The 23,957-nt window shown below is 35.4% G+C and overlaps 1 protein-coding gene across 5 annotated transcripts in view; it reads right to left on the bottom strand.

Moving 5' to 3' along the window:
• Positions 1-23,957, bottom strand: part of ATRNL1 (attractin like 1) — a 1,361,117-nt gene that overhangs the window by 965,234 nt on the left and 371,926 nt on the right. For all 5 annotated transcript variants that reach the window (XM_072623397.1, XM_072623377.1, XM_072623406.1 and 2 more), the window contains one exon: positions 23,856-23,949. In XM_072623397.1, the coding sequence (XP_072479498.1) occupies positions 23,856-23,949 (94 nt within the window). The remainder of the gene's footprint in view (positions 1-23,855; positions 23,950-23,957) is intronic.

Raw genomic sequence — 23,957 nt, 5'->3', positions numbered from 1 at the left:
ATAAAGGATTGAAGGCCTTGGAAGATGATATTCCAGAAATCAAAGGAAATGGGATTAAAACCAAGAATCACCCATCCAGCAAAACTGAGTATAATACTTCAAGGGGAAAATGGTCATTCAATGATATAGAGGACTTTCAAGAATTCTTCATGAAAAGACCAGAACTGACTAGAAAATCTGACTTTCAAACACAAGAATCAAGAGAAGCATGAAAAGGTAAAAAGGAATGAGAAATCATAAAGGACTTTCTAAAGCTGAACTGTTTACATTCCTACATGGGAAGATAATATTTGTAACACTTGAGACTTTTCTCAGTATTTGGGTAGGTGGAGGGATTATATACACACACACACACACACACACACACACACACACACACACACACACAGAGTACAGGTTGAGTTGAATCAGAAGAGATGATATCCACAAAAAAATTAAATTAAATTAAGGGGTGAGAGAGGAAAATATTGGGAGGAAAAAGGGAGAAATGGAATGGGGCAAACTATCACTCATAAAAGAGATAAAAATATTTTTCAATGGAGGAGAAAAGGGAGGAGGTAAGAAAGGAAAAGTGAAGCTTACTCTCTTCACATATAGCTGAAGGAGGGAATAACATGCTCACTAAATTTGGTATGAAAATCTATCTTACACTACAGGAAAGAAGGGGAGAAGGGGACAAGTGGGGTGAGGGGGATTATAGAAGGGAAGGCAAATGGGAGAAGGGAGTAATTAGAAGTAAACACTTTGGGGAAGGGACAAGGTCAAATGAGAGAATAGAAAATGGGACAGGGTAGGATGGAGGGCAATATAGTTAGTCTTATACAACAAGACTGTTATGGAAATCTTTTGCAAAATGACACATATATAGCCTGAACTGAATTGCTTGCCTTTTCAGTGGGGATAGGTGGGGAGGGAGGGAGAGAAGTTGGAATTCAAAGTATTAGAAACAAATGTTATTGCATATAATTGGGAAATAAGAAATACAGGTAATGGGGTACAGAAATTTATCTTGTCCTACAAGAAAAGAGAGAAGATGGGGATAAGGGAAGGGTGGGGTATGATAGACGGGAGGGTACATTCAGCGAAGGGGTAATCAGAATGCAAGGGGAGGGGAGAGATGGGAAGAAAAATTGAAACTCAAGATTTTGTGGAAATGAATGTTTAATTCTAAAATAAGTAAATAAAACTATTTTACAAAAGAATAGAAACTCTAGGAAACTCAAAGTAGTCTCTAGGAGACTTGAATATGAATGCTTGAATACTTGAATATAAGAAATGAATACGATTTAAAATTTTGGAACATTATTCAGTCTTTGGCTAAACAATACTTTTTTCCAAAGTAATTTAAAAGTATATTGGCAAACAACAACTTAGCATTCATTTTTCTTATCATTTTAATCTTTGTTTATGGTGCCATCACATAAATTCAGGCCATTATCATTGAATACCATGATCATTGGAATACTCTATTAATTGATCTCCCTTCTTCTAATCTTTTCCCCTTATAATTCATCCAGCAAGCAGCCCCCAAATTAATGTTCTTAATAGACCACTTTCACACAATCACATAGTTTTAGTATAGGAAATGATCATCCTAATCACCTAATCTCATTTTTTATATATATTAGGAAATTTAATGCCTTCTAGATGTCTTAAATGTCACATGTCCAAAACATAGCCCATTATGTTCCTCCCAATATTGTCCAACAGCTAGCTCTCTCTGTCACTTTCCTATTTCTATTGAAAACATCACCATAGTTCCAGGGGGGCAACTAGGTAGCACAATGGATAGAGGCCTTGGCCTAGAGTCAAGGAGACTCATCTTCCTGAGTTCAAATGACCTTAGACACTTAACAGTTGTGTGACCATGGGCACATCATTTAACCCTGTTTTTCTCAGATTCCTCATCCATAAAATGAACTGGAGAAGAAAATGGCAAACCACTTCAATGGCATCATGAAGAGTTGGACACAACTAAAAAAACTAACTAACATCATAGTTCCTTTTATAGAAGTTTGCAACCTTGGGGCGATGTCTAGTTTGTTTTTCTCTTTTAGCCTTAATAGCCAGTTGCTAAGTGTTGGGGATCCTATCTCTACAGCATTTTTTTTGCATTTGTCACCTGTCCACTCAATCTTCCCCTACCCTAGTTCAGGCTCTCATATGGTCTCCTTAACTGAAATCTCCTCTTCCACTCTATCTTCCACACAACTGTCAAACCGGTACTTACCAAACACTGGTGTGACTGTGTCACAAGCCTGCTCAAAAATATCTAAAAACTTACTATTGACTGCAGAATAAATATTAACTCTGTTGTTTTTTATTTAAATTCTTTCATTATCTGGCTGTGGACTACAGATCCAGGCATATTATATATTACTCCTGTTTCTCTGGACTTTGCACAGCCTGGGGACATCCCCTACTCCCTCCTCACCTCAACTTCTTAAAGTCCCTTGTTTCCTTAAAAGATATGAGATCTTTCCTGATAGTCCCCAGCTATCAATACTTCACCATGCAAATTATTTGGTATCTACGTTGTATATAGTCTATATTCAATTATATGCAGGGATATACTACATAAATGTTAGCTATAATAATAATAATATTGTGTTATTGTTGTTAATAATAATAATAATTAGATGCTAGATTTGAATTCAGGAAGATGACTCTAGGCACAGGATTCTATCCATTCTATCCACTGTGCCACTAGCTGCCCTGAATTGCCCATTGGCAAAAAGATAAGTTAAAATTCCTTATCATTCAAGACCTTCTACAGTGTGTTCTCAATATTTTTCCTGATTATCTAGACTTAAGAAAATAGAGGAAATGCTAATAATATGCATTACATTTTAACATGTATTGTGCATACTGCTCCTTTCCACCTCAAGATCTGGTTGTTAAACAATTACCAGCAAACCCCTGAATGTAAGTAAACACAACCTATAAATAAATACAAAACTTATACAGAGTAGATACTGGATGGGGCATTTGTGGCTATACAAATGATCCATTTCAGTCAGATAAATAAGTGTAAAAGATATAAATAAATAGGAAGCAATTTCTAGGAATTAAGGGGGGGGGGCATGTAAAAAATTTTTAAATGTAAAAAAAATCAGAAAAGTCCTCTTATAGGATACATCACTGGACCAAACTAGGAAAAGCACTAAAGATTCCAGGAGGTAGAGATGAGGGCAGAAAACATTCTAAAAACTGTGGACAGTTTATGAAAAGTCACAGAGGAGAAGGAGGGAATGTTTCATCCATGGAGCATTAACTAGGCCAGTGTGACTGGAATACAAGTTGTACGAGGGGAATAATGTAAATCAATCCAAAAAAGATTCATTTGAGACACTGTCAAGGACTTGAATACTTGCTGGTTATATTATAGTGAGGTTACCTTTACCTATATGGGTTAGAGTAGATGATCAGTGAGGTCCCTTGGAACTTTAAAATCTTGTGATTCTGTGTCTTTAGATTTCAAATTAGAATACCATACAGTAAATCAGGAGCCTCTAAAGCCTCCTATTCAGGGAAATGGTTTAGTTGGACCTGTGCTATTTATTTAGGATTATCAATTTAGACAATACATAGAGGATACATTGGAGAGGAGATAGAACCAATCAGAACTTATTGTAAGACCCCTAGAAGAAGTGATCATTTCCATTAATCATTTTGAATCTCTCCTATCTACTGACTTCTTTTCTACTCTCTCTATACTTATTGAAGTATCTGCCATCTTTAAATATTTTACCAAACATACCTACAGGCTCTTTCTCCCCTTTTACATACAAAGTGAAAGAAAATGCCATATATGTTTACTTGTCCCTTCCAATTTGTCTCCCAAGGCTGCATTCTCAACCTCTCACACTCTGCCTTCTGACCTCATCATTCACTTGAAATTCCTCTCTAAAGTTACTAATAATCTTTTAGTTGCTAACTGATGGCATCAGTCTACAACTTTAAGTACATAATAACAAAAGAAAAGAATCCAGGGTTACCTCCAAGTCACACTGAGCCACAGGAGTAAAGCTTTGTGGAGGTGTGAATGAATTAAAAAAAAATACAAAATTAAGTAACAGATTTATAAACTAACAAACCACAGATTCTATCATTTGATAGATTAAAAAATCCTAATTAATTTTAAAATAAAATGCTACATCAAAACTTCTATGTAAAGTGTATTATATTAATAACCTGAAAGGGACTTTCAAATAACATTAACAAATCTCCACTTCTCAAGATTTTTAGCACTTTGTCTCGAATTCATGCCCCAGATAATTTCCTCTTCTCCTTCTTCATCTACAACTCCTAATTCTCAACCAAAGTGAACAAGAAATATCACATATTTCATAATCAAACAGGATGGATAGCCCTTAGGAACATGATAAGATACTAGCTCTCTAGCTTTAAGACTAAACTTCATTACTCCAGAAAAATACACTGGATTAAATATCCTCAGTGCATTATTATTTTTTTTTTTTTGCTAATTTATCCAGCAAGTAGTTTTCTCTGGAATATTTATGAATGGATAACATTTTTTGCAAACAAATCGATAAAAAGTCAAAAATAAATCACTGCATCAATTTTAAGCATCTATTAAACACCTGCTGTGTCCAGTATTGTGCTAAGATCATGCATAAAGCGTAACACTGTGTAATACCTAATGAATTTATTATTTTTCATGTTATAAAAGCAGTAGAAGAATGGTTTCATAAACGTGTATTTATATAAATTGCTGAGAGAGAAAGAGAAAAAGAGAGAGAGAGAGGAGGGGGGGGGAAGACAGCATGATTTCATGCAGTATATTTTTTATTTTGTTTTTGACTGCATCTGTGATTTTTTTCAAACAACCTTAGATTTATTTTTAAATCAATTCCTTTTTTTTTTTTACATTTTGGGTTCCAAAATCTCTCCCTCACTCCAATGCTTCCCCCAAACAATAAGAAGGCAAGCAATACAATATAAATTATACATGTGAAATAATGCAAAATATATGTCCATATTAGCCATATTGCAAAAAAAAAAAAAGTAAAAGAATAAAGCAAAGTGAAAATGTATACTTTAATTTGCACTCAGAATTCATTAGTTGTCTGAAGGTGGATAGAATTTTTCATCATGAGTCTTTCAGAATTGTTTCAGGAAACTGTATTGATCAGAGTACAATTACAATATTGCTGATACTGTATATGATAATGTGCTGGTTCTGCTCACTTTGTTCTTTATTAGTTCATATAAGTGTTCCAGGGTTTTTCTGAAACCATCCTGTTTGTCATTTCTTACAGCACAATAGTATTCCATTACAATCATGTGCCACAATTTGTTCAGAAATTCCTCAAATGATGAACATCCTCTCAATTTCCAATTCTTTGCCATCACTAAAAGACCTACTATAAATATTTTTGTACTTCTTCCTTTGGATCTCTTGGGGTACAGACCTAGTTGGGCTATTGCTGGGTCAAATGGTATATACAATTTTATAGTCCTTTGAGCATAGTTCTAAATTGTTCTCCAGAATGGCTGGATCAGTTCACAACTCTACCAACAGTGGATTAGTGTCCCTATTTTTCCACATTCCTTCCAGCATTTTTCATTTTCCTTTCCAGTCAAATTAACCAAGCTGATAGGTGTAAGACAGTACCTCAGAATTATTTTAATTTGTACTTCTTTAATAAATAAATATTTATAGCATTTTTTCATCTGAATTATAGTTTTGATTTCTTCTAAAAACTGTATATTAATATCCATATATCAATTGGGAAATGGCTGTTATCTTTATAAATTTGACTCAGTTTCCTATATATTTGAGAAATGAAACCTTTAATCACAAAAAAAAAACTTGCTATAAATTTCCCCCTCAACTTTCTGCTTTTCTTCTAATTTTGGTGCATTGAGATCATAAAATATGGAAAAGGACCTACATGTACAAAAATATTTATAGCAGCTCTTTTTTTTTGTGGTGGCAAATAATTGGAAATTGAGGAGATGCTCATCAAATTAGGAATGTCCAAAAAGCTGTGGATATGAAGGTAATGGAATACTGTTGTGCAATAAGAAACGACAAGCATGAGGATTTCAGAAAAATCTGGATTTACATGAACTACTGCAAAATGAAGTGAGCAGAACCAGGAGAATATGGTCCATAACAACAGCCACTGCATGTGACGATCGACTCTGATTGATCTAACTCTTCTCAATAAATACAGTGATCTAAGACAAGTCCAAAAGACTTAGGATGGACTCTGGATTTCATTCAGAGAAAGAACTGATGAAGTCTGAACACAGATTCAAGTATACTATTTTCACTTTCACTATTTTTTCATTTTTTTCCTTTTGTTCTTTTTTTCTTTCTTGATGTAACTAATATGGAAATGTTTTGCATGATTACACATATATAACCTACATCAAATTGCATAGTGTCTTAAAGAGAAGGGAGGTAAGAGAGAAAGAATTTGGAACTCAAAATTTCATAAAAAATGAATGTTAAAATTTGTATTTACAAGTAATTGGGGGGAAAAAGTACTTTTTAAAATAAAAAATTGGAAGTTCTGCAATCTGATGTGTAAATGTTTAGTACTGATATTACTTTATTGTCTAGGGTAACTTTTAGTAAAATATAGTTTCCCTGATTATCTCTTCTCGTTAGGTCTATTCAAAAACTTGAAGACTTATACAAACTGATACAAAGTAAAGCAAGCAGAATCAGGAGCACATTGTACACAGTAGCAGCAAGAGTGTACCAAGAACAACTGTGAATGCCTTAGCTCTTCATAGCAATACAGGGATCCAAGAAAATCCCAAAGGACTGAGGATGAAACATGCTGTCTGCCTCCTGAGAAACAACTGAGGTCATCTGAATGCAGACCAAAGCACATTTTTCATTTTCTTCCTTCCTTCTTTTCTTTCCCTTTCTTCCTTTCTTTTCTATTTGTGTTTTCTTGCACAAAATGACTACTATGGAAATATCTCATATTGCTCTTTTGTTACTTAATCTACTCAAAGTTGTTTGGAGAGGAATGTCAGTAGATTTTGGATGGGTTACCGCCTCTGCTCTGCCATTTTATCCCCATTCCAATCTGTAAATTTCTTAAGTGTAAGGAGCTCCCAAGGAGTTACCATCTCTTCTAATGTAGATTAAAATTGTCTCCACTCTAGAGAATCTATTGGAGGCACTGAGAAGTTAAGTAATTTGCTCAGATTCACATTGCCAAAGTGAGGCAGAAGGGCAGACATAAGCCCAGGTCTTCTTAACTTTGAGAGCAGTGCTTTATCCGTTTTACCACACTACCTCTCACATATATATGTTAATAATTAGTTAATTTGAAAGATTGAGAGAAATTACTGATCAAGACAAGCAATAACTAGTAAATTTGATTGTGACACTATCCTGGTATGAGGGCAGAAGGCAAAAAAGAATGTATGCTGTCATTAATGTATGGGCTATGATTACTACCGATGTCAGTTTCTTCCTTAAACTAATATTTTAAGTACTTTTTCTTCTTCTCTTATTCAGCTTTTCGATACATAAATACTTTGGGGAAATACTCTTTTCAAAAAGCGTTCTTTTGGGGGATTATGTTAGAAATTGTGAAGCTTTGCAGGAATCTTATAGGGATTATTTTTCACCTTAATGTGTAAGTGCATTTTTAGGATTATTATTTTTAAATCTTAGTTCCTGTTTGCACCCATAAGTCACAATTTTACATTCAGTTCACTGTTTGTGAATGTAATTAACCACTACCTTCCAAATGATTAACACAATGGGGATTGGAAACAAAAAATAATGAAACTACAAGGAGGAACACATGCTTGGAAGCTTTATTTTGTCCTGTTTATCATTATTATTATTATTTACCTTTACAAAAGCACAAGCTAAATTTGCAACTACAACACAAATAAGTAAGCACTTATTAAGCACCTATATTATGCATGTGACACTGCTATATGTATGCTATCATGTATCTCCACTGTGCTAGGAATACAGAGACAATAGCAAACCTGTGCTCCATAAGCTTTTCGATTATCTAGATAAGCTCATTATTGTCTATGGAGTCCTGTTCAAATTCCTTTCCAGGTCCTCAATGGCCTCCACAATTTGTTACTCTCCCTATCTTGCCAGTTTGATTTTATATCACTTCCTTCAATCTCTATGATACAGCCAAAGGGGATTATTCATTATCCCCTGCACATGTTCCATACTTTCCTGCCAACTTTTTTCAGTCTTCCTTGTTCCTGAGATAACTTCCTCCTTTCCCTTCTACCAAATGAATTCCTATCTATTGTCCAAAACCCAACTCAAATATCATCTCCAAGACAATAAATGTTCACTAACTATCCAGCAAACATTTCCTATCCTCACAGTCAGTAAAAAGGAATGGGGATGGGGGTGGGTGGGAGTGTAGAAGAAATAAGATTTTAAATGGATCTTCTAAGAGCCAGGCACTATGCTAAGCACTTTACAAATATTATCTCATTTAAACTTCACAGCAACTTTGAGAGATAGGTGTTATTATCAGAAACTGAGGCAAACATAGGCTAAGTGACTCCCCCAGGATCACACAGCTAGTAGTCTGTGGTCAGATTTGAAGTCACATTTTCCTTGACTCCAGGCCTAGATCTATCCACTCCTAGCTGCCCTAATGGCATAATTCCCCCATCACCAAGGACCTCACATAACACTTTGTCTGCCTTTCTTTTAGGTACTTATTGTGCTTTATTTTGTATTGCGTATGTTATCTCTTTCATACATCTGAGGAAGGCCAACAGACCACCAAGGTAGATTCTTTATGGAAGACTTAAAGAAATATATGGACAAAGTGTTATGTGGGAAAAAGGCATTGATTGAGTAAGAACCGCCATGGTGGAAGAAGCACTCATATTAATGAAATCACAGGACTAAAAGACAGGATATTTTTCATATTTCTATCATCTAAAATTTGAATCTATGCCCTTACACAGCTTATCCTAGGGCTTAAAAACATTTACTAAAATGAACTGAACCTTATGATTTATCTTTCTTCCTTGATAGAAAATTAAACATTTTAGGGCTTCCTTTCTCATGACTGTTTTCTCTTTGGGTTTACATCCTTGACTTTCTTTTGTCGGTTAAAATGTATAATTTGGAAGGTTTTTTGAACAACATGAAATGTTTCATTTTACTATGAAGTGTTGAGGCAAAGAGGCAAGATCATTAATCCAATTCAGTGATTTAGATTGCATGAAACAAGTGAAATGCAACATGAAAAAATAAGTTAAAACCAACTGAATTCATGAATGATAAAGAACTGCTGTGAAAGCTGACTCAGCAACTATACAAACAGAGAGAGGGGGAGAGAGGGAGAGAGGGAGGGAGAGAGAGAGAGAGAGAGAGAGTGACAAGTTCTTAAAAGATCAGACAATGCTTAAGGGTTTAATATCCTGTAAGGTGAAAATTGTATGAATACCAATTGATATTCTGCTATGATATAAGCCTGTCATTTAAAAAAAATGTATTCATTTAATAATGTTATAAAATATATGAAAATATGCTGTTTTTCAATTATGTGGCTCTACAATCTATTTTTTAAGGTTTTTGTAAAGATTTTTCCTTTGTCATATATCATATTATAAATCTTAACAACCAGACCAGAAAGTCTTAGCAGGATCTCTGGAGATGGTCATTCTCAACACACATAAATGACATTGCAGGGATTTTCACTCCCTGCTTACCACTAGCCTATTTCTCTGAATTCTGTCCCACTTTACGGAACCTGCTCCTTCCAAAGTGCCTCATACATAGGAGGTGATTAATAAATGTTTACGGACTGATGCCATGACAGCTAAATCCAATAGCTATTTTTTTATTTTTCCTGCCCTTACCCGCCTTGAGTGTTCTCTAGCATCAGATACAGTGGACGATCCCCTTGGATTTCCAAGTCCTCTTATCACTTGGGAGAGGGTACCTGGTGCAGTGGGGAAGCAGGAAATGCAAAGTTAGGAGACCTGGGTTTGAATCTTAACTTTAATTTTCTGGGGCCATGAGCAAATCACTTTTCCTCACTAATCCTCAGTTTCTTCATTTATAAAATAGGAATAATAATGTCTGTCCTCCCTTTACTAGAGACCTACTATGTGGAAACTACTTCATAAATCCTAAAGTAATACATAACATAACAAGATTATTATTCTGGTAAATTACTGTTGCAATGTAGTATGGTAGAAAACCACTGGATTTGGACTGGGAGAGCCCTGCTTAAAATTGTGGCTCTTCTATTTCCTATCAGGTGAGAAACTGAGTACAGTCAGCTCACCCCTTTAATCTTCCACTTTCTCACCTTCAGAAAAAGCAGTATCCCTCTAACGTTCCTTCAACCTCTAAACTCTCTAACTCTGTAGTCACCTGATTCTCCCTCCTTTTGTCCTCCCTCAGACCCTATTATTCAAAACTGATCTTGCTTTTATTCCTTAAATGCTGGTGGGGCTCAATTATCTGTCCTTTGTCGTCTGTTCTCTTCGCACTCTTCACTGGCAGATATGTAATTCTCATAGCTTCAGTCATCTACAAATGACTCCCCAAACTGCATCTAACTCTAACCCCGCCCATATTCTTCTTATATCTGCAGTCACATCTTTTCAGCTACCTGCAGGATATCTCAATCTGCATATCTCATGGGCACTTTAAACTCCATTTTATGAAAAAAAAACAACTGAACTGCTTATCTCCCCTGCTCTCTACTCCCTTCTCTATTTCTGTTCACAGTATCACCATTCTGCACCCCCACATAAGATATAACCTTGGATTCACTGCTGACTCTTCCTTCTCTGCTCCTCAAGTAAAATGCCAAAGCTTGTCATTTCTGTCGCTCCTATGGGACCCTTCCCCCTCTGCTCCCTGTGCAATTCCTTAGTTTATACTGTTCTGCTAGTCTCCCAGTGGGTCTTCCTACCTTCAACTTGTCCCTTCTCTAACCACCCTCCATGTCCCTGACTGAGCTTTCTTCCTTATACACTGTTTTAGCAGGTATCTCCTTTCCTGAGACACCTTTCCCTGTTCCAACCAAATAAAGCGGAAATTCAAGCTCCTGAGATTTAAGCCTTCTGCCCCCTAGACCTAGCTTACCAGTCCAGCTTTTTCTTACTGTCTACAGTTATCACTCCTTGGGACTCCAAATTATTGCTTTATTGGCTTATTTATTTACTCTCTGCCCCCTACACTTCCAAGAGAATAGAAGGCTCCTGAGAGTAGAACTATTTTCTTTTTTTTTTGTATTTTTAATGTAGCTGTGTTATTCTAGGCAAGTCACTTACCCTTTCTTTGCGTCAGTTTTCTCATCTGTAAAATGAAAATATTAACAGCACCTACTTCCCAGGGTTATTGGGAAAATCAAATGAAATAATATGTATGAAGTACTCTATAAAGCATGACATTTGTGGACAGTAATTATTTCTATAATATATGGAGAGTTCTTATCAAATATATTTTAATTGAATTGAGTAGACTTAAAATCACATATTCTATATTACAACCAAACTAAGATGACCTCTCGTTCTCGTTCTTTCCCAGCCCTCTCCTCTCTCTGAGTCTTTGCTCAATGCTTGGAATGGACTCTTCTCCCACAGTCTCAATCCATTAATGTCTCCCTTTCCCTTCAAACTTGACTTCAGATCGAATATTCTCCCTGATGCTTTCTCTGATATTCCTTAACCTGTCACTCAGGGAGGTAAAACTGATTTCTTCTTCCTCAAATACATTATTACATTTCGTGTAAATCTTTCTTTTGTCCTTATGCCTATTTTTTCTTGTACCCCAGTTATTTCCATGTTTGTCCTCCTCCCTACCCCATCCATTAGACTGTATGTATTATATTTCTCATCGTTCTCTCAATGCCTCGCACATAGCCCTACACATCATAGGAGTTTAATCAATGCCTGTTAAATTAAAAATGGTGGAGAAGTTTCATCTGAGTCATAAACAAGATGCTAAGTATGCCTCAAGGCTTTCCTTGGCTTGAGAGAAAGGCAGAATTCTCACTCTAATGCCATTATCCTTCTCATTTCAAAAGGAATCTCAAGGCCCAAAAGTGTGTCCCAAGAAGATGCTCAGGCCATGTCATAATGATACCAGAGGACACACAATCAAAAGCCATAGAACCTGGGAGGCATTTTTAAATGAACTTTTCTCAAATATTACAGTCATTAAATATTAATTTTGTTTGCCAAGGTTTTTTTTTATTTTAGCTCAATTTTGCCTTAATGAATAAAAATCATAAACATAAAGATTTTATTAATACATCTTCTTTATTCACAATGAATTCAGTTTTGTTAACTAATACACCAAAGTAAAAGCCTTAATGGTCTAAAAGTGGCACTTCTTCCATTATAATCTTAGTATACAGATAATTTCTCTGTCCAAGGGTAACATTATCCCTTCATTGAACATCTGCTCTTCAGAAGGATAGAGAGACTGTGAACCAGCTGCCAGATAAAAGAAGGGCCAAATGACCATCTTTTTATTAATTACTTGCTGACCTTATTAATAAAATTATTAAACAACCCAGAAACTATGTCTCTTAAGCCTTTTGAATGGACACAATATCAAATTGTAGCTTTGTAATCAAAGGGTGGTCTTTAAGTTAAAAAAAGTTGAGAGTTGCTGACTTTTGCTCTTCATTAATTAGGGTAATTCACAATCAATCCCACCAGAGCATTTGCTATTTTAAGGTGGTACTTTGTGGTTACCACAAGTAGTACAAGTACCTCAAAAATACGAAGACAGAAGTAATGTAACCCTCAAAAGTATCAAATAAGAGGAATCTGGCTTACAACCCTTTCTGAATGTTAACCGTTGTCTTTTGGAACAGGAAATTACTAATAAAAATCAATCTTTAGTTCCCTCTAGTGGCTGAAGATGATAAGTGACATAGCATAGAAGGTTGTACAAGCTCAAAGGTTCCATAGTTTTCTTGTTGATAAGTTACAGAGAGAGGGTCAAAAAGCAACATATAATTGAATAGGGTATAAAATTCCATACAGACATTTATGAATTAGAATGATAATAGCCTCTAAAAGCAGACCTGCACAACTTGGAAGTGTGTAGGGGTCAAAATTAAAATAGGTTAAACTTCTTCCAGTCACAGACAGGTTTTTAGAAGCTCACTTTCCAAGTAAAGGTATAATTAATGATTAAAGTATTTTGCAAATAAACCATATTAAACAGGGAAATTTCAATTAGTATCAATTAATTACACTTAAGATTTTTATCATGAAATCACATTAAAGTTTAAAAATTATTTTGCTAAGCAGTACAATTTTGAACACATTTTTCAGGTTTTCTTACTGTTTACGTTTAGTTAATGGGTTGTATTACACTCATTGTACTCTGGGATCATGTTTGAAATCAATGTCTTTAGAAATCTGAAAACTAAAATTAGCAGCTGCCTTATTTTCTGCATTTACTTTCTTGAAAAAATGTTGTTCCCTGTTGAGACTTTTCAACAACGTAGATGCCTTAATTTGTTTTTCACTGGTGTCCAATTTGCTTAAGTCAGGGTGTTGTGAATCGAAATGGCAACGAAGATCGTATTCCTTTGGAATGACTATTCTCGGCCAACAAGGCACAACATTTTGTCTCTTATGGAAGTAAACAAATATCTATGTGTCCACTTTGGATTAAATAGTCTATATTCTGATTCAATCTTCCCTTTATTTTTAACACCCATTTTACAAAGTTACCCCCAAAACTTTAATGTTAGAACCCCAAAAATGCCCAAAGCAACAGCACACTATGGTCACATGCAAAGAAATACTGAAATGAGTGTTTGACCTTGGAGAAAGTGCCAGATACTCATAACTTGGAGGGTGGTCATGCAGAAAGGGAGAGGAAGAAGCCATCGTGTTGTTACTTCTCATAGCATAGCAGGTGTCACCTGCGTTGGTGTGTATACACTCACTTTGTCCCTGTTTAACGCCAGCAAAGATCAGGGCAGAGATGTGACTCTAGCACCTCCCAGACTAGAAACAAGCAATGGTTGGTTGCTCCAGGTCACGTGACAAACAGGAGAGAGTGCAGTGGCAACCTCTCACCCCAAATTATATAATGGACACAATAGTGACAAGTGGAAGGTGGGTTAAGTGGGGCATTGTCAAAGCACTCATTACATCTTTACTTCTTTTGACATCATGTACATTTTTCACAAGTGTCTGAAGTCCTTTGGGAGGACACAAGGGCCCTGTTTGTTGTGTAGGCTGGCTCTGAAGCATTTTTTTTCCAGAGGTCCTTCTACTTCATTGAAACACTTTTATCTACTTTGTATAAGTACAGACACATACTGAAGGGAGTACTTAATTTTTCAAAATGGGACAAATAATATAAGTGTAGCATTTCTAAAATTTGGTTAGGCACACTATTGAATAAACTGTTTTTTATGACTTTTGCTTAAAGTTAAAACCAAATTAAGATACTTAAAATACTCTATTTTCATACTTCAGTACTAAAGATCTAGAAGGTACATTAGAGAGCCTCTAATTCACCCTCTTCATAAACATAGAAATTGAGTCCAAGTGAGGTTAAGTAACCTCTATTCTGTGTTAACCTGGCATTTCATTAATGTAAGCAAATGTTAAGGAGATGCCCTTTTCACTGCAGAATAAGTAAGTGACTTCAATAGCTTTGTGTCTTACAGGGCAACCTAGGGTACTGTGTTAAAATCACTAGCAGCGTAGGTTCATTCTCCCTGTTCTGTACCCCTCTCCCCATCCCAAGGAGACCTGTGGACTTGATTGATGCACTGGGGTAAAACCCAAGCTTCATCTCCCATGATGCGATTATCTAGTGCCTTCTGATGATACTGATTTACTTTCTGGTCTTCTATGGGAAAAGGCTCAACAATATCGAGCATAGATATTTCTGACATGATGGGTATCCCAAGAACACCTGAGTAACCTTGTGCCCATGAAGTAATCTCATACCTTTCGATAAGATGGTAGTGAGTGGGATGGGAAAGACTGAGTCTACTCAAGCTAAGTGCTTTGGTGGATACCCTCTACATTCCATGGCTAAGTAAACTATTTTTTAACTGCTCATTTCTTGCTCATTTCTTTCCAACACAAAACCTAAAATGACAGGGGACTAGCCTGAATCAGATCCACCCGTTATAGGTACTGAAGGGATAAATGATTGCTCTAGGGTGACAACCAGTAGTGTCAGAGGCAAGACTTGGAAATGGGTTTTCTGACTCTGAGTTCAACCTTCTGTCCAGCATACCAAGCAAGATAATGGCTTATCTAAAGCCACACAGATAGAAAGTACTCTCTGAAGTATAAGCCAAATCTAGGGCCTTCTTGATTCCATGTCTAAAGCTCTATCCACTATACCGCAATGCCTATCAAAGTATCACAGAGATGGCAAAGTTGAGAACAGAACCTAGGTCTCATCTAAATGTTGAGGGTTTTTATTGTTGTTCCATGCAAGACACTTAATGGTTGTTTGTTACTTTGGATTTCAAACAATTACTGTTTTTCAGTTGTTCAGAAATGTCTCACTCTTCATGACTCAATGGATTGTAGCACACCAGGCCCTTCTATTCTCTACTATCTCTCAAAGTCTGTCCAGGTTCATGTTTGTTGTTTCCATGACACCATCTATCCATCTCATCCTCTGCCTTCTCCTTTTCATTATCCCTTCAATTTTTCCCAACATCAGTGTTTTTCAATGAGTCCCATCTTTGGACCTTCCAGTGAATACCTGAATTAATTTCAAGCTCTCATTGCTGTCCAAAGGACTCTCAAAAGTTTTCTACACCACAATCTGAAGCACCAATTCTGAGGCATTCAGCTTTCCTTATTCTCTAATTCTCATTGCCATACATTGCCATAGCTTTGATTATAAGGGCCTTTGTTGGTAAGGTGATGTCTCTGCTTTTTAGAATGCTGTCCAGATTTGCCACAGCTTTCCTTCCAAAGAGTAAGCATCTTTTAATTTTACGGCTGCTGTAGCCATCTGCCGGTGATCTCTGAAACCAAGAATACAAAACCTGACACTGCTTCCACTTCTTCTCACTCTATTTGCCAGGAAATGATGAAACGAGTTGCCACGATCTTAAGTTGTTGTTTTTTTAATGTTAAACTTCAAGCCAGTTTCTATATTATCCTCTTTCACCCACAAGAGGGTTCTTAATTCTTCTTCACTTTCTGCCATCAGCGTACTATCATCTGCTTATTTGAGACTGTTGATATTTGTGATTGAGCAATCAGAGTTTATCCTATACATGAACAAGAACACTTTATAAAATCGTATTTACCCAACTTTAAAAGGAAGACCTCCAATGAAGGAGCCTTGACTACAGAAGTAGCTTATTATACAATGGGATGGCTCTACTTGTTGGTAAGTCTTTCTTTTACATCAAATCTAAATTTTCTACTTTGTAACTTCTACCTACTGCTCCTTATTCTGCTATATGGGATCAAACAGAACCAGCCTAATCTTTCTTCCACATAATAAATCTTAGTCACCCCTAAGTATTCTCCTCTCCAAACTAAACATCTCCAACGCGTTTAATTAATCTTGTTATCCCATGAAGTAGATGCATTTCATCAATCTAGATGTCATTCCTAGGCCACACTCTGACTTATCAATGTCCTGTTTAAACTGCTTAGAACTAAAAATGGTACATCGATTATGATCTGATCTGATCAGAGCAAAGTAGAACCATCACTGCCCTATTCTTGGAAATTATGCATCTCTCCCACTGTTCTGTCATTTGCAAGAACGTCTATAGTTTACACATGTTTCTTTTTTACAATCAGACCTATGATTGCATCAGTGCATGGGGGCTCCAGTAAGAGAAGCTTTATCAAAGAAAATTCGTACCTACTCTGCAATTTGGAGTCTCAGAAAGTTGGAAAGGGCACTAAGAAGTTGAGTGACTTACCAACGGTCCAAAAGTCAATGCGTGGCAGAAGCAGGACATGGCCTAGGGTATCCCTGACCCAGACTCCAGATTTCATCTATTAATACTAGATTTAACCTATTAATCAGTTTCTAAGCTTTTAGCTATGTCAAATAAAAACTAACACAAATCTATGTAATTACTTCTAATTCAACCCAAAACCCTTTAGAAATTAGGAAAGTATACAAAGGACTCACGAAGGAAAATGTTATTCATATTCAGATAAAGAACTAATGGACTCTGAATTCAGATAGAAGCATATTTTTTCCACTTTCTTTCTCATGTTTTTTTTTAATCTGTTTCTTCTTTCACAACTGTTATTAATGTGGAAATATTTTTTACATGATGGTACATGTATAGACTATAATGAACTGCCTAACATTTTTAGAAGAGGGGAGGGAAGCAAAGGAAGGAGAAAATTTAGAACTAAAAATCTTGTAAAAATGAAGGCTAAAAATTTTCTTGACTTGTAACTGAAAAAAAGTAAAATACTATTAAACTTGAAAAAAGAAAGTATGAAAGCACTATTATTTATGCATTATAAAGAGTTTAATTTTTTAAAATCAACATCTTAATTACAGATAACATCTTAATATACGCACCTGAAATTTTGTCAATGTGTGAAATTTTGTCAGGTGCTTCCTCCACCAACCCAAACCATAAGCTCTTTACAACTGGATGCTCTTAGAGACTTACCATGGCTGAAAAAATTCCTGATCCTATGGTCCAGCTAGTGTTAAGTCTCTTCATATTTGGCTAAGCTATACTGGTCCTCAAATAATAAATATACAGTATAATTGTGAAGGTAACATATTGGATACAAGTTATAAGACAGGAATTAATAAAGTTTTTTTAAAGTCAGACTCAAGTGATAAACCTAACTATTTTTCCATTGAGGAGAAAGGACAGAAGTCATATACACTCTCAAACACATTGTCTTATGAATGACACTATTTCATAACATCTCTGTACCATAGCATTTCTCTGATAAAATATTCATATTATAATAAAAGAATTGTAGTAAGAACTATGACATCATTCTTTTTTCCTTCACATGTGCAAAAGCAACAAAACACAAGAAGGGGGGAAATAGGGGAGGAATGCTTTCATTTAAAAGCTTAATATATTACATTGGGTTTTTTTTCTGTTGTAAACAATCACAAATAAGCATTAAAGCAAAAATGTGTCATTTATCATCTTTCACTACCAAAGCACAATCAAGAACCAATGTTTCACTTAAAATAAAAATATCATGGTTTTTAAATCCTTCTTTCACTAATTCTCATAAATCTGTATTTATAAACTTAGAAAATCATCATGGAAGTCTAGTGTTCACAAGTATCTCCAAAAAAGATTTTTTTTAAATCACAAAAAGTACAGTTCACATAAATAGTTCTAGTCCTTTTCATTTTCTCTGTCAATTCTTATTCATCAAATGATTGCTGAGAAATACAGACAATTAATGTTAAATGTTTTAAACTTAAAAACAAAATAAAAGAAGAGAAACAAATACTGAAACTAAAATAATACAAAATAAGGGGAAAAAAGCATTTCCATGTGCACAGCAGAACATGAGAGAATTCAAAATATACAGCAGTAACTTCCCATTTCATGAAAACCTACAGAAGAACTACTATGCATTACGTTGAGAGGTTTCCATCTTTTCTTTGCTTCCTTGTAAGTTTTCTTTTGTTCTTTGCTGTGCACTCTTTATTTTGTTCTTCTGTCCCTTTCCCCACTTTGGAAGGACATAATTAAGTGTATGTGTGTACATATACACACATATACATACATGAATATATACACACAAGTATACATATAGAAACCTATACATACATACATATATGTACTTGTATATACACATATGTATTTACACATATGTATACTTAGATATCAATTATACTCATATATAGACATATACATTCATATGCATCTATGGAAGACTATACCATGCTTCTTTGCCCTCAGTTTCTCTGAGGTGGATAACCTCCTACTCCATAAGTCCAAGTCTTTCCATATTTTTCCAAGTCTACCAATTCATCATTTCCTACACTTTTGCAAAATTCCTCCTTATGGACTGTCTAGTTGTTTTAAATAGTCCAAAACCACTTGGCTAAATATGGTTAATACATAGTTTCCCTATTTTCTCTTCTGATTAAATCTGCTTTACCCTTAACTTTGTCTGAGATAATGATTACCACCCTCACTCATTTTCCCCTAACAAATCCTATTCATGATCTCTATTTTATGTTTGTCCATATCTCTTATTTCCTATCCCTCCTGATTCCTCTAACTTTACTTCTACTCTCTACCTTGCCCTCCTATCATTTAACCTACCCCCCCCAAGAATCCCTCCCTTATCCTCCCATTCCCATTAGTCTAAATGCCCTTCTATATCCCCTGTAACCTATTGCCTCACTTTCCCCACTAAAAATTCCTCCTTTTTGCTCTCCCCTTTCCTATCCACTTTGCATTTCATTTTTTTCTGAATTTAGAAAACTTTTATACTCTTCTAGATTGATATGTATTGCTCCCTCTTGAATCCATTCCCAATGAAAGTAGGTTTCTAGAACAGTCTAATCCCCCATCTAATTCCTCTGCGTCAGTTCATCCTCTAATACTTCATTTGTATCATTACTCTTTTGAGCTGTTCCTAAATGATTTTACTTTTTAAAAATCATATCAAACTCAGGTCTACCCCAACCTGTTTTGCTAAGTACCGCATTACTAATAAAAATCTTAGACATACAGTTTACATTTCACTTACATAAAAGGTATACAATCAGTCCTTATTGAGTCCCTTGTAATTAATCTTTGGTGTGTACCTTATATTTCTCTTGTCTCTTGTATGTCAAATCTTCTATTAAGTTCAATTAAAAAAAAACAAAATCCTAAAAGTCTGACAATTTATTAAATGTCTATTTTCTTTTTCCATTCAGGATTATGCTTAGTTTTGTTGGGTATGATGTTTTCAGCTGGAATCCCAGTTCTTTGCTCTTTGATATATAGTGTTCCAAGACCTGTGGTCTTTTAGTGTCACCACTGCTAGGTCTGGCATGATTCTAATTGTGACACCACCATATTTAATTTTTTTTTCTTGTTGCTTGTAATATTTTATCCTTGAGCTGGGGGTTTCAGAATTTGGCCATGATATTCCTCTGGATTTTTTTTTTCAAATCTCTTTCAGGTGGTGATTGTTGGATTTTTTTTTTTATTTCTACTTTCCCCTCTTGTTCTAGTGCTTCAGGAAAATTTTCTTTAATAATTTCTTATACTTTTATATCGAGATTCTTTTTTTATCATAGCTTTCAGGTAGTCCAATTATTCTTATGTCTTCTCTTCTTCATCTGTTCTCCAGAGCAGTTGTTTTTTTGATGAGATGTTTCACATTCTCTTCTATTTTTTTCATTCTTTATATTTTGTCTTATTATCTCTTGGTTTCTTATGGCTTTGGTGGCTTCCCCTTGCCCAATTCTGATTTTCAAAGAATTGTTTTCCTTCTTAATATTCTGGGTCTCCTTTTCTAGTTGGTTGACTGTCTTTTCATAATCTTCTGGTTGTTACTGAATTGTTCTTTTTTTTCTAGTTTTTCTTCAATCTCTCTCATTTAATTCATAAAGTCTTTTTCAAGTTCTTCTATGAATTCTTTTTGGGCATGTGACCATTTTACATTTAGTGTAGAAGAGGGTTTTTTGCTTCAGTATCCTCCACTGAAGATGAACCCTGGCCTTTTTTATTCCCATAGTAACTTTATGTAGTTGAATTCTTTCTCCTCGGTCTGCTCATTTTTTCTTTTTAGCAGCACATTTTTTTGCAATCATCTCTAGTCCTACGGTACGGGGGATGGTTCCTCGGATCTCAGATCCTTCAGCTCTCCCTTCTGGCTAGAAACTGAAACCAAGACCCTTAGCCTCCAATAAGTGCCCACACCCAGCTGCATCCCTGCCCCACTGCTTCTGTACTCACCAGATGTGTGCTTGTTCCTTTTCACCCAGGGCTATATCTCCCCAGTCAATCTGGGGCTAGTGCTCCTTGTCAGTGGACAGGCTCAGATGCCCAACTCCCCTCACTGTCCAAGGGATAAAAATTACTGTGCCTGGGGAGGAAGCTGCCTCTCAACCCAGCTAATCCCAAGGCTTGCCACTTGTTGTTTAAGAACTATCCTGGAAGTGCTTACACTTCACAGAGACCAAACCTCCTCCTAAGATTTTTCTTCAAATCACTAATTGTACCAAGAGGACCACTAATCTTATTTAATTTTCTAATTTTAATCTAATCTTATTTAATTTTACTGCTCTATGTTTGCCCTGATGCACCATTTTATTCATTTGTGAGCAGAATCTGGAAAGTCTGAGATTTTCTATCCTACTCTGCCATCTTCCCAGAATCCTCTCAAATTAATGTTAAATGTTAAAGATTAGTCTTGTGCTGGATATGGAGTTAGATGAGTTGGCTTCAAATCCTAGCTCTATTACCTCTTTCCTATGAAATCATGGGCTTCAGTTTCCTCAACTGTAAAATGTAGTAGACCACTGAGAACCTCAGCAGTTCTAAATCTATGAACCAAGCTATTTTCTGAAAACTAAAATTATGCTCCCTATAGTTAACAACTCATATACAACTATGTAGTTCATTGATCGAAAATACCATGAAAACATTTGAGATACTGGCTTAAATAGTTTTCTAAAGATAGCTGCAACTGTGCCCTAAAAAGTTTTGACAATATTTATTGCTTTTTAATTTATTATCACATATTTTTATTTGTATAGAAATTATTTAATCTACTCGTAGATAAACAAAAATGATACTAAAAATTTAACTCAAAGCAATGATAATTAGGAATAAAATCTTTACATTTAACTGAAGGAAATAGAAAAAAAACCCAAGTTGCTCCAACTGATATTAAGGTAAAAAAATACTAAAACACAGACAGTTGGGCAAAGTTAGAAGTTAGTGAAAATAAAAATCCATTTTTTCCATCCAAGTTTATAGCTCCCCTGAAATTTATCCACAGTGATATGACCCCCAGGTTAAGAAACTCTGATCAAAAGTAATTTCAAATTAACAAAAGACTAAGTAGAAAGTTTAGAATGACTGAACAATGTTTTTAGAAGTCTCATGGGAAGGAACAGTTATTTTATATTTCAACTACTACCATGATATAAATGTACAGAAGAAAATTAAGAAGAAAAAATAATATTTTTCTCACACTTATACAGTATTTTAAGGATTGCAAAGCACTTTACATAATTTAATTTTCAGTGGAGCCCAACAAGCTTTTATTACATGCCTGTTATGTATATGGAAGATACTATGGTAAACACCAGGAATATGAAAGGAAAATACAACAAAACAAAACAAAAAACTGCCTTCAAGGAGCTAATATGCAAATAAATTATTCCTGCAGGTAGGAAAGAATTCTAAAAATGACTGCGAAAGAGAAAATCTTCAATTAAACTTCATTACCTGACTGATTAAATAAATAAATAAGTATTTATCAAATACTTGATATGTGTTAAGCATTCTGTTAAGCATGGAGGACACAAATGTAAAAGAAAACACAATTCCTTCATTGAAAGAGTTTATGTTCTAATGGCAGAAACAGTTCACATATGTAACCAGGGACTGGCACTTTAGAAAGTTACTGGGACAGAAAGTGGGATCCCAGCACAGAAGACTGATCCAGCCCATTTAATTTCTTTTTCCCCAAAGCAAAAGATATTTCATTAAATAGCATAGCATAATGAATAGCAAGGAAAATTCCTATCCACCTCCAACCCTGTCAAATAACAAAAAAAGGCACAATCCCTCATGAAAAAGGATATCAGCAGAGGGAGGCACACACAGGGAATATGCAGGGCCAAGGAACTCATAGGGCAAGGAAAAGCCAGTGACCAAATGAACTCATGCCCCTTAGGGTATGCACTCCTCCATAGGCACAACCAAAGCAATGGCACAGAGGCCACAGTCGGAATTTCAAGACTGACAAAAAACACATTTTAAAATTCTATTCGTGATGGGAAGTAATATGCAATGAAGTTGGAAAAGGTAGTTGGAAATCACATTGTTTAGGGATTCAAACAGCGAACTTTTACCTTAGATTCATTAAGGAGCCACTGAAAGCTCTAGAGCAGGGGGATAACATAGTAAAGCCATGGGTGGTGCCACATTGTTCAAAGTGATGGGCCTGGAGTCAAAAAGACCTAAGTTCAAAACACTGCCTATCTGTGTGACCCTGGGCAAGTCACTTTAGCTCTGTTTGTTTCAGTTTCCTCAACTGTAAAATACATTATGATAGCACCTACCTCCCAGGATTGTTGTATCAAATGACACAGCTACAACTGTGCCCTAAAAAGTTCTGACAGCATGTATTGCTTTTTAGTTTATGTATTTATGTATTTATGTATTTTTATTTGTATAGAAATTATTTAATCTTTTTGTGGATAAACAAAAATTATATTAAAAATTTAACTCAAAACAATGACAATTAGGAATAAAATATACTTTCCTAAGGTTTATGCTTTAGGAAGAGTTCTTTTGGCAGCTATGTGAAAAAAAGTTTGAGAGTGTAAAGGACTGAAGATAAGTTCCAATTGGGAAGCTGTGCAATAATCCAGATGAGAGCTAATAATCAGGGTGGTGGCTATGTGAATGAGGAGCATAGATGTGAATGATGTGCATATCACATGATCTGATAACTTGGTGGATACTAAGGATGAAGGATGGGTAAGAGTCAAAGAAAACTCCAATATTACAAACCTAGATAACCAGAAAGTTGATTCTCCATGAGGCTGCCTTTAACAAAAATTTATGGCTAAGAGAAGATAATTTTGCTAAAGAGCAAAATAAGGTTCTTAAAAAGTTAAAGTAATTTTCTCTAGCAAAAAAGAAATGAGTCAACAAAATTTCCCAACATATGTCATTTATACTTACAACTGGCACTGATCTCCTTTTATTCCTTTAGTCGTGCAGAAACATTTTCCTGTATGCATATGACAAATATTTGCATGACCACTGCATGTACAAGCTAGAGAG

Source organism: Notamacropus eugenii, chromosome 1, assembly GCF_028372415.1.
Source record: "Notamacropus eugenii isolate mMacEug1 chromosome 1, mMacEug1.pri_v2, whole genome shotgun sequence".
Classification (NCBI taxonomy): Eukaryota; Metazoa; Chordata; class Mammalia; order Diprotodontia; family Macropodidae; genus Notamacropus; species Notamacropus eugenii.
This window is presented reverse-complemented; position numbering and strand designations above follow the sequence as displayed.